The sequence below is a fragment of the Halictus rubicundus genome, chromosome 16 (assembly GCF_050948215.1).
Source record: "Halictus rubicundus isolate RS-2024b chromosome 16, iyHalRubi1_principal, whole genome shotgun sequence".
In the NCBI taxonomy this organism is placed as follows: domain Eukaryota; kingdom Metazoa; phylum Arthropoda; class Insecta; order Hymenoptera; family Halictidae; genus Halictus; species Halictus rubicundus.
The window spans coordinates 7,068,367-7,080,735 of record NC_135164.1 but is presented as its reverse complement, the minus strand read 5'-3'; the positions used below and the strand labels follow the sequence as shown (position 1 = coordinate 7,080,735).

Below are 12,369 nucleotides of genomic sequence, written 5' to 3'. Positions count from 1 at the left end.
TTGTACAAACATGTTTAAACATTCATAATGTATTAATATTGGATATCACTGTATTCAGGAAAGTCTGCAGAATCTTTTGCTGTAAATAACAATTCAATATCTTCTATAATAACATCGCAATGCTTGTTTAAAGTTGAGAAATATGTCTTGTTTTCAAAATCAAATTTCTCAAAAACTGTGCTTCTAAGAGAAAAATTAAGGGCAGATTCGGAATCGGCGTAAGAATCTCTATAAGAATCGTATAATGAGAATCGAAACATCAAAAAATTGCGACAGGTAAACTAGCATATATTACCGGCTGATTTTTGTCAGAAACCCTTCTATATAGTTTGAACTTAATACCATAAAAATTTCAAGGCGGACCTTTTTGAGCCTTTTTAGTTCTGCTCTATTTAAGCCAGTTAAACGGCATAGAAAACTGGTACTTAAAAGATCTCTAAAAATTATCGTAAAGGACTTTATTAACGTTCTTTGTGAACATTAATGTAAACTTTTACTTATGTTAATATAGAGTATCGTGCACAGAAGCTTAGAGACTTTAATTTATTGTTCTGACACAATTCTCTTTGTTAGCGAATACAAACGTACGATTTCGGTTCGGAGTTTTCATATACTGATTTTTAAATGAATTATTATGGGCATAAGTAAACTCGGTAAACATTTCGAAAGAAGGATAAATGGAAGTTATACCTATCCTCTGACATGACTTTTTACCAGCTAGATTGGGCATTTGGCCCATTGTGCAACCACGTGAAGATCTTAACTCATTGGGACGACTTATCCAGCAGGTTCGAATAACTGATTAACCCTTTGCCCTTCGGAAATTTGTAAACACCTGTTAAATGTCGCCTCAGCATCGACATAGAAGTGCAAAGGGTTAATACAATCAGCTACGAGGACCAAGAGGTGCACTCAGAAGCCACTTATCTAATGTAGACTGCAATTCTACATTCTCAACACAGTCATTGTTGCCTGTTGCTTGTTCTAACACGTGGGCCGCCATTTCAGTTCTTCACCACGTCTTCCGCCATTTTGAGCCACTCAGCCCAATTGCAACCATACCAGATATTGTTCATCAGATAGGTGCTTATATATAGACAATGGAGATGCAAGAAAGAAAAATCGATAATAGATTGGTTATTGAAGTAAAAGGGAAGAAAGTTGTTATTAGTGAAATTTTGTTGCAGCTAGAAAATAAACTTTCAAAAAATTCCAATATAGAAGAAGTACGTTTTTTTAGTCCCGATATCGTACATATCGATAAAGACTTTAAAAATGAAGTTTGGCATGGAAAGAATCTAGTTATTCTAACAAAAACAATAGAAGTCCATGATAAAGTAACTTGGAATGTTTCTGGGAAAGATAACAATCATAATTACTCTAGCAATGCAGGTACTGGAGAAGATGGTCATGGTAAACAAGGAGCAGACGGTTATGCTGGAGAAAGTGGTGGGAATGTTTTAATTTTAGCAGAAAAGATAGAAAATCCGAAAAATTTTACCATTATTTCAAATGGTGGAAAAGGTAGTAAAGGCCAAGATGGTGGATGTGGCAAAGTGGGTAAAGATGGAAAAGGTATTGAAAAGGATGAATTTGATAAAAAATTTCCTCCTGTTGCTAGCTTGATGTCAAAAAGAATATCTAACATATCAACGGTCATTCGTAGTATCCATGATGATTTATCGGAAGTAAGAGAGTTATGGTATACTGGTACTAATAAAACAATCTCCGGCATTATAGACGATATAAATGGAATATATGAAAGTATAGAAGAAGCGGGCAATATAGCTGATGAGGTAGCACCATCATACGACGCTGTTTTCATGGACTTTAAAGAAAATGTTTTTATAAAGACAAAGACAAGTCGAGGAAACGAAATCACCTTTTCTTTTGAACGCGGAGGTTTTACTACAAATTGCCAAGCTTTCCTTCTCTATACAGGATCACTAGGACAACCAGGAGGTCATGGTGGAGAATATGGATTGGGTGGCGAAGGAGGATACCCCGGAGAGATAGTAGTAAAGAACTCAAAAAGCAAGCAGGAATTTCCTATTATAAGAAATGCTCAGCAAGGGAACGAAGGAGAAAAGGGACAAGGAGGATTATATGGTAACCATGGAAAAAATGGTTGGGATATGGGTTATATGGATTATTCAGTTTCAGGTTTCTTTACAAGCACATGGCCTAAATATTTTGGTACAGATAAAAATAGTAAATGTACACTGACATATTATGATTATAATTCAAGCGATCGAATCTGGTGTCCTTATAAGAGGTATAAACGTGGACCAGAATATGCTAAAATAACAACCTCTATGATTGAGCACAAACAGCAAAGAAAATATGAAGAAAGGAAGACTACTAGACAGAATAGTGACCGACAACGTCAAGCAAAAGCTAATAGGAAAAAAAACATTTTGCAAAGCAGTATTTTAGCTACCTATTCTCATGATTTGGACTCTACAGAAAGAAGTACAGTGCAGGAATTGCGATCAGTTGTAGAAAATACTGAACAACGTGCTTCACAAGAAGTTATTGAGAATCAAGAACAACAAGAGAAGCAGGCTACTATGGTGTTAGGAATTAAACGCCATGTTAATAATGTTCCTCAAGGTAAAAATAAACGTCGTAATGATGCTATACCTAGTGTCACCTATAAATATGCTACCAATGTTGATAATTTGATCGATAAGTTGAAAGGTGAGCCACAATTATTGGACAATTGGCTACAATTAAAAGGTGTAGAACTACCCCACTCAGTATTTGAAGAGTTATTTGGCAATTTTGAAAAAGTAAAAAAGAGCTTGTTTGAAAAACGAAATTCACAGAATGATACAGACATCAGTGAGCTACAAGATATAGAAAAGCTTTTAATTGATAAATATAAAATTGCTACGTTGCAAGAAATCGCAAAGCAATTGCCACCTTATCAAGAAGTTACAGATAATATAGTATTAACACCCGAAAGTGCAGCAAGATATCTTGTTGAAGAAAAAGAAAAGGACAACATCTCCCATCCTATTTTAGGAAGTCTAAATCAATATTTTTATGAGAATGGTGAAGAACAGCGTGAAAAAATTTCTAAATTTTGCAAAGAGGAACTACAAAATACGGATAATGAAGCATTAAAGTTTTCCATAAAAACATATGTTTTAGAAGTAGGAAAATCAGAAGAAACACATACAAGCGTTAAAAAGTATTACAGCGAGTATAGAGAGTTTTCACAAAAACAGGAAGACGATTTAAATATTGAGGAGGAGGAGTATACAAGTGAGCTAGAGGAAGGAATACAAAAGGATAACTTTCCGAATGTTCTCTATAACTGGGATAAGTGTTGTAAAGATCAAGAGATTCTAAAAGAGTACAACGATTACATTCGAAAAGAAGGACCACTATCAGCAAGCTATAGGGAATTATTGGCGTACATCTTTGGTATTAATATTAGATTATATGGTGAAGATCAAGATAACGAATTATTCCTGCTAGATAATCACAACCTTTCATCTAAGCAAATTACTTATGTTTCATATAGAGATAATAAATTTATACAATTGAGCATCGATAGGGATTACTTAAGGCTAGAAGAAGAGTGTAAAAAAAAAGATAATATTTATACACAAGTTTTAGTAAAAATTGATTCATTTACACAAAAACAAGGGTTTGATGATTATTTAAAGAATATATCATCCCTTTTAGATGATAAAGGAGATAAGCAACATTTTTTTTATTCAGATTCAAAAGATAAGCAATATTTTAATGAAGAAGATATAAAAAAAATTATAGAATACTTTCCTGGACAGGAAAAGCAACAGTTAAAGGCACGTCTAGGAAAACTTACATCTCAATATATTGGTCAGCAAGGAATTTTGCATAATTTATCAAAGCGTTTTTCTAGTGAAGGAAAACATGTATCTTATCAAGAATTGTGCTGTCTAATAAACTCAATTCTGACTTCTAGTATTGAAGATAGAAAAGAGCAGAATACTTTCTGTTGGATTGTAGCTGCACATTCTCAACGAAATTGGATAGACGAATTGATATTACTGCAACTCGAAAATCGTTTCAAGAGACAACTGAAAGAAAAATCTAAATGGCGAGAGTACTTATCGAAAATAGAAAATAAAGATGTTCTGTTGTTATTTAGTGTAAAATTAGATCAAGGTGGCTCTATTTCTACCGAGTGTGTTGAAGACACTTTACATCTATTGAGTAACATTTCGAATGAAACGATTAGTCTAGAAGGACTAGAATTATCTGAGTGGCCTTATGCACTCAAAGAAAAATATTGGTTATGTAAGCTGTTACCGCTAACAAATTGGCAAGAAAGTGAAAAGTTACCAACAGCTTCTTATTATCTTTTGTCTATAGAGAATACTTTTGGCACTGATTTAGTAGAGAAATTACTAGAAGCTCTGGGAGACAAAAAGCAAGAGTTATCTCCTGATGCGCTTACTAACATTTTGTCTAATTTTCATAATGAGAAATGGAATCTGACCAAAGAAGAATTAAAGACCATTTGCAATAGTGAATGGACACATAAGGCTACTGCTGATGGAAAAGATCGAGACATTATGCAATTAGTTAAACTGATTAAAGGTAACGATAATACTTCAAAAAGAATTTCTGACAACTTATCAAAAATTGAAGAGTCTGTCAGGAGTATTTGTAATGAAAAGTATTCAATCGCTGGAAAATCCATAGGCAGTTTTACAGAAGATGATATTAAAAATTGGACAAAAGAATTTCATGATAATATCGACAAAAAAAAGCAAGATATTGAAACATGCAAGGAAATGCTTGCTGTAATAGATAGAGCGATAGAGCTAAAGAGAGGATTTAAGCTGCGTGATACCCAAAGATTAGTTGTATTAGCGTTATTGACAAACAGTCGTAGTACCTTAGCACAAGTATCTACTGGAGAGGGAAAATCATTAATTGTAGTAGCAGTGTCAATTATGAAAGCACATTTTGGAGAACAAGTAGATATTGTTACTAGTTCCTCGGTATTAGCAAAACGTGATGCAGAAGATAATAAAGATATCTATAGTTTGTTTGACATTGATGTATCACACAACTGTAGCGAAGATATTACAACGAGAAAGGAAGCATACTCGAGCAAACAGGTAGTATATGGTGATCTATCTAATTTTCAAAGAGATTACCTACTGGATAGATTTTATGGAAAAAATATTTTAGGAGATCGTAAATTTGAAAATGTAATCATCGATGAAGTAGATAGCATGTTGCTTGATAAAGGTAATAATATGCTCTACCTGTCTCATGATTTGGCAGGCTTAGATAAGCTGGAATCTGTTTACATTTACGTTTGGCAGTGGATTAATAGACCGGCTAGGGACCACAATGAACTTTCCTATGCTTTTAACACTACAGCAATTAAAGAAGCAATATTAAATGACTTATATGGCTTAATAAAAAAAGAAGATATTGGAAAGCTTGATTCTAAGTTAAGTAGGCAGCAAGAAAACGTTATATGGGAACGCTTGATCAAAGCTGAGATATTAGATGGTGAGGGCAAGCTTTTAAGAGGAAGCGTTGATGGTATAACACTTGATAAGGTGCTTTCACCTGAATTTATAAGTTATAAGGATCGTCTTGATTTCCTTTTTAAGGAATGTATTGAAAGGGAAAAATTTATATATGTTCCGAATTATCTTAGGGCTTTTGTTGAACAGCACTTGGAATCTTGGATTAATAGCGCTATAAACGCGTTCTTCATGAAAGAAAGGCAGGATTACGTGATAGATGTGGATAGAACTGGAACGAGCCCGGACCGCGAACCTAATATTACAATTCTTGATAGAGATACAGGAACAGATCAAGCAAATTCTCAATGGGGTGAAGCACTACATCAGTTTTTACAACTCAAACATGGATGTAAATTATCCTTGCAAAGCTTAAAAGCTGTTTTTGTTTCTAATGTTTCTTTCTTTAAATTGTATAATAACTTATACGGACTAACAGGTACTTTAGGGTCAAAGCTAGAAAGAGATTTACTAAAAAAAGAACACGGGGTTGACTTTGTTACTATTCCTACAGCTAAATCTAAGCAATTTCACGAGGATACGCCTATTCTTTGTACTAGCAAAGACGAATGGATAAATCACATACGTAACGAAGTACAAAAGCTAACTAAAGAACGATCTGTTTTAATTATCTGTGAAACGGTGCATGATGTAGAAACCTTACGGAAAGCTTTTGAGGAAAAAGATGTAAAACATGTCCATACCTATATACGTGATTACGAAGAGTTCGATATTGCCCAGGGAAACAAAAAGCTGGGGCAGGGGCAGATTGTTATTGCAACAAACTTAGCAGGTCGTGGTACTGACATAAAAATTACAGAAGAATTGAGGGAAGCAGGAGGATTACATGTTTGCGTGACTTATCTACCCAGCAATATTCGAATTGAGCAGCAAGCGTTTGGACGAGCGGCAAGAAGTGGAGACAAAGGTTCTGGTCAATTAATCATTATGGGTACAAACCTACAAGGATATAGAAATTCGAAAATTTGGACCTTAAAGAATGAGCGTGATGCTGAAGAATTACATCGTATATCAGATATTAAAACCTATTATGAAACTCAGATTACTATGGAAGAAAGCTGTTTTAAAGGATTCAAAGAGCAGTACGAACAATTGAAAAGAAAGCTTGATGATAAAAGAGTACCTACTGAAGTGAAAGAAATTCTATTGCAGAGCTGTTTAGATAAATGGGCTTTCTGGTTAGACGAAAATAGTAAGTGTATAAAGAATTTGACAAACGAGCAAAGCAAAAGGAATTTTAACAGCCTGCTAGATAAATTTATCTTGGAATTCAAAAATTTAGACACTGGATGTATCGAAAAGAGGTCAACTCGGTGTAACGAACCTGAAACTATAATTATTGAATACGATAGCAAAAGTTGGTTAGCTTGGGTTGAAGGAAATCCATTTCAAATGGTTAAACTTGGACGATATCTCTCTCAAAATAAGGAACATAGAAATGCTCATAGAAATGCCGTTGAGCTGTTTGATGAGGTGATTAAAAAAGAACCATATTTTTCTGAAGCAGCACATTATTATAAGGCATTTGTATTAGCAAAAAAGATTGATTGGGAACAAAGACCTTTGGGAGAAGAAAATAAGCAAACCTTGAAAGAATTCAAGAAAGAATTGCGAAAAGCTGCAAGGCTTTTAGATGAACATAGTAGATTTGCTATAATTGCTGCAGGTATTATCGGTAAGATTAAGAAAAATAATGATAAAAGTATTAGACAAGTCGATGCTTACGAAGAACAAAAAAAGAGCATAGCTGACCTTTACTATATGTTTTTAAGATCTATAGATGATATTTTTGGCCACACTATTTCTCCACAATCTTTTGTTAATTATGCTATTAATGAAGAATTAGCTGAGGTTTTGTATGAGGATTTGCTTAGAGAAGGTATTTTAAAAAAGCCGAAAGTAAGAAAGAACATTTCTGAAGAAGTGCTAGAAACGATCAGCTCTGATTATGGAGTATCGGTTGAAACATTAAAAGGTTTTCTTTCTCAGTATAAAGGGAAAGAAATTAACGAGAAAGAATTTCAAAAAGCGTTAAAGGAAGCAGTACCATTACCTAGCAGAGAAGCATTTTGGAAATCGTTGATTAAACAAGAAATCTTAAATAAAGAAGTCAAATATGTTGTAGCTGATAGAGAAAAACTAAAAGAAGTTGATCCTTCACTATTAGATTTTCTTGATGAAAAAATAAAGAAAGGAGAACTGGAAAAGCAAACTCTACAATCTGGTAATGAAGAAATTTTTTTCAACGTAAAACGAATTGAACAACAAAAAAATAATGATAATTTTATTTTTAAAAAGGATGATTTTAAGGCTATAGGGCCTTTAGTTCTTGGTAAATACCAAATACTAAAGAAGAAGGGGGTACTTTCATTTAACAGGAAGGCGCATATAGATAAAAGTAAAATTGGATCTGCAAGCTTGCCTCACCATGATTCTATTACCCTGGAAGATTTTACTAAGGTTAACATCACTAAAAATGAAGCTGAACGAATTTTAGCAGAACTCGTTCAACAAAAAATCATTGAAAAGAAGAAGAATACAGAGAATAGCTCAGAGAATAGTTCTTATGGACTAAAAATTAAGTCTGATGCGATTGTGCAAATTCAGCTTCCTTCCTGTCCAATTTACGAAGATGCTGTAGAAGGATTATTATCTGCGTGTTTTACCTATAGGATAGCCATTCAAGAAATTATACGACAGCTTGAAGAAAAAAAATTTCCTATCAGTCTGCAATTAATGATCAAACCATATCAAAGTTTAGTCTTGGAATTATTGGAACAAAGAGTTATCAAACCTGTTACGGTGACAACTGTAAATTTCAATGAAAAGTTATGCAGTATATATAGCCTACCAATGACTAAAGATAATTGTATACATATGCTTCTTCAAAATAAACCTGCTCCAGAAGGATTTGATGCGGCAGAGCTTTTTGACCATCTAGTCGAGAAGGGGTGGATTTACAATCCAATTTTACAACTGGCTTCCAGTATTGAGAATGCTGGTAAATTTTTAGCACAGGGCCTTTATTATATTAGTAACTCTGATAAGGAAAAAATGCCTTTGAATTCTTCTTACAAAGATATGGCAGAAACGATTTTAGATAGACGATTACAACTGGCAAAAGAAGATACAATTAAAAATATTACCAGAACCCTAGAACGATCAAGAAGTGCTTTAAAAGCTTTAAAAGTTCCTGATATGAAACTAAAACCTCTCACTGAGCTTTGTGGTCAAGGTAATTTTTCAAATATAGAAGAAGTGCGTGTCTTCTTCCTCAATGGTTTAGATCAACTTCTACAACTAGAAGAGGCAAAATGGACATGGGAAATGCTCCTTAACACTGCAGCAGTGGTTGCTATAGGGGTGAGCCAAATAGTGATAGGTACTGTAATAGAGTTATATTCGGTAGGTGTTATGACTCATGTTGGTGCTGCATTTGTTAATGAAGGTTTAAACGATATCTCTTTTGCTGTTAATGCTTTAACGTCAGGTTATTTTAGTTGGAACGATTATGGGGAACATAAGCTTAAGAGTTTAATGTCTACAGCTACTACTTTTGCTATAGGAGCCTACCTTTCAAGTGGTGCTAAGGCATCACGTTTCGGCCATAAACTAGCTGGACCTAACTTTAAAGTTGGTGAACGAGTAGCAGAAATGTCTGGCAATCAACTGATTGCAATTGCAGGTTGGCAGGTGGTAGGCAAAGAAGTTGTAAAGGACATTGTACTAAAAGCTATACAAGGCGTAGTATTTAGCTTAGCTAATGCAGGTGTTGATACATTTGTTCAAAACTGCCTTCGAGAATTATGCGAGGGTATAGCCTCTAACATTTTATTAGATATTGAAAAAGAGGTAGAAAAACATAAAGATCTCTCTAAAGGACTAGAGGAAGCCTACAAGACATTAGGGGAAGAAAAAACAAGAGAAATGGTGAATGATTTAACCCAAAGTGTTTTCACGGAACAAAATTACGTGACGAAGTTGTTGCCTGTAGCTAACACGATATTAAGTAGCGTATCTCAGGGAATTGCAGAAGCTGTTAAAAAAAGAAGTACAACAAGTAATGAGTTGGTGTTGCCTATTCATGCTATCAGCACTGTAATAGTTTGGTCAAAACGGATTGATCATATTGCTAATATAGTAACGATTACTGGTGAACTTTTAGATGATTTAGACCGGAAAGTAGAAAAAAAATGTAATAGTAATGAACTGAAAAAAAATGCTGGACGAAATAAAAAACAAGAAGCAGAGAAAGACTACAAGAGCTTCGAAAAAGAAATAATTGATCAGTGGAAATCACTGCTTCGCGAAAAGGCTGGGCAAGTAATAGCACAACATATTGTAACTCCTATCCTTACAGAAAATGCTAATCATCTGGTTAGGTATGTTGGACGAAAGATAGGAGAAGCATACCAAACCTACAAAGAAAATAGATATCGTGAGGACTTTGAGAAGAGGAGGGAGGAGTATCATGAAGAGTTACAGAATGCTAATAAACAACAGCACGATAACACATCTCAAACAGAAAAGCATATTACAGAAAAATATCATGAAGATCTGTTAAAACTGATGAAAAAAACTAGAAGTCCTGATTTATTCGCAGATATAGTAAAAGAAAATGTTCCAATGGATATGCTATGTGTTGATGCATGTACTCAAGTTATACATAGAGTGTTACGCAAAAAAGGGATTAAAAAAGAGATTACCGTTAATGTTAAAGGGGAAGGTGGTATAAGACAAGAATTTTCCTCTATGTCAGAAAGTGCAGAAAAGACGATTATTTCACTTGAGCTCAAAGATAATCATTTTCAATTTTGTGGAAGCAATCCAGCGGAAAATAGTAGAAATGGCGAATCAACAAATAATTGCTTATATGAGGCTTTATCAGAAGCTATACCTGGATTAAGAGATATAATAACACCAGAAGAACTCAGAGCTGAGGCAGCTAATTCTATTCAATGTGATAAAAGACTACGGCATCACATTGAGCAAAGCTGGCATACACTCCCTCTGTCTCTTAAAGCATTTGGTGGTGCATCCTCTAGAAGTAAGTCAGACGTAGTGCCTGATCCTGAATCAACATCCTGTGAGAATGAAATGTTCTATGACCACGAAGATTATCAACATAGAGAGCGTAAAGTATCTAGCCACATAACAGGCCGTTTGATGCGTTTTTTGCGTTTGGGTGGAATGACGCAAAGAGTTTCTGAACAAGAGAATATAAATAGAGATAAAGTAGTCGAAAGTGGAGCGAGTCGATTCCAAGATCGCCGTAGCAATCGAGGAAGACATGTCCATGCAGCTCATATGGTTAGAGTGGGTGCGATTAACCTCAAGACAAAAAATGAGAAACAAGATAATCTGAATTATCAAGAATTCAAAAACTTTGTAGGTCATACCCAAAATGTTCCAAAATATGCGAACGTGTCATATAATATAGGTGGAGATATAGATAGTTTTCAATCAGAGAATCTAGAAAAAATACTTACTATAGATTTTAGTAAAGGCCTCACCGAAAAAGATGCAAGCACGATAAATAGCCTAAAGGAGAATTTTATAGCCTTAATAGACAATCGAATTAATACAGGAGGGCTTAGTGATTCACAAATATTTGAGCTCAAAGAAGCAAAGGAAAGTTTAGCTGCGGCTACACCTATACAATTGTTTAAAAAAGGAAAAGATGGTTATATGGGTCAAATCAACCGTTCTTATAGGAGAAGAAGATAGAACAATGTAATAAATTGGCTCAAATCTGTGATTATAAGTTGTGACGTTGCAGCGACTAATTTTCTACTATTTCCACCACCTTTCAAACATACCCTCCAACCGACAATATCCAATCACCTAAACCAATCGTACATAATTTTCAAGACCACACTTACTTCTGACCCTTCCTAAACCTTATGCGACTACGACCAAAACAGAACTGTTTTCACCACAGATTCACCAACAACTCCCAACTCAGCCGAGTCTGATTTCGTCTTTGCTACTAAATAAAGAAAATTTGTTGTCGCGAGGTATTACCAAATCAACGAAGAGGCAGTAGGTGAGTGGTCCAAAAGACGTCAGCAGACTGAAACAGCAGAGGAAACATTCACTATTGACTGGATCATCTGGACAACGCGTCAGCTGCCAGACCAGACTTATGTAGTAGCAGAGAGCTACATCGCGAGGGACAGAGCTTCTACTTCTGGGCTAGTGACGTACTCAGAAGGAAACATCTCGTCGCATCAACCAATTCAACTGCGGGACCCTTGAACATCCTGAGAAGACCAGGCCGTGAAAGGAGTAGCGGCACTGCATTCATTCTTGCTGGATTTTCACCCACGATATCATCACCAGCGGAGAGAACGAGCATCTCATCCCGACTAAGGGCTACAACTTTGCCCGCGTAAGGTGTTGAGCCACCTTTCCTCGCGTTTCTTATATTACCAATTTCTACGTTAATTAGTCGCTACACCATGTCGCTCGAATTACGAGTATTAGTCGAATGGCGTTCCGCGATTGTAAACCAAATAACGCGAATGTAACACATTTAAATAATTAAAATTATACATTGGTTAGAAATTCAAAATAGAAAAGCGGAAGAACATTGGGCGAGCGAACGTTGGGAGTAGTACTGTCTAGTCCCTATCTATGCTCTCCTAGAAGCGGGCTAGGACACTAGCACATGGCGACACTAGCGCCAAACTCCCTAAAGAAAGCCAAAACCCCGGGCGTGAGCACTCTCGTATCCTCTCTGCTACCAGCGAGTCTCTGATTCCAGAGAGGACATGAGAGTGCTCACGCTCGGGGTTTTAGTGTT

General features: G+C 35.4%; 1 protein-coding gene across 1 annotated transcript; it reads left to right on the top strand.

The window, feature by feature from the left end:
- Positions 1–367: 367 nt before the first annotated feature.
- LOC143362324 (uncharacterized) lies at positions 368–12,145 on the top strand. The gene has a single exon (XM_076802370.1). The coding sequence runs from the start codon at positions 1,101–1,103 to the stop codon at positions 11,289–11,291; it is 10,191 nt and encodes a 3,396-aa protein (XP_076658485.1). The 5' UTR covers positions 368–1,100; the 3' UTR covers positions 11,292–12,145.
- The last annotated feature ends 224 nt before the right edge of the window (positions 12,146–12,369 follow it).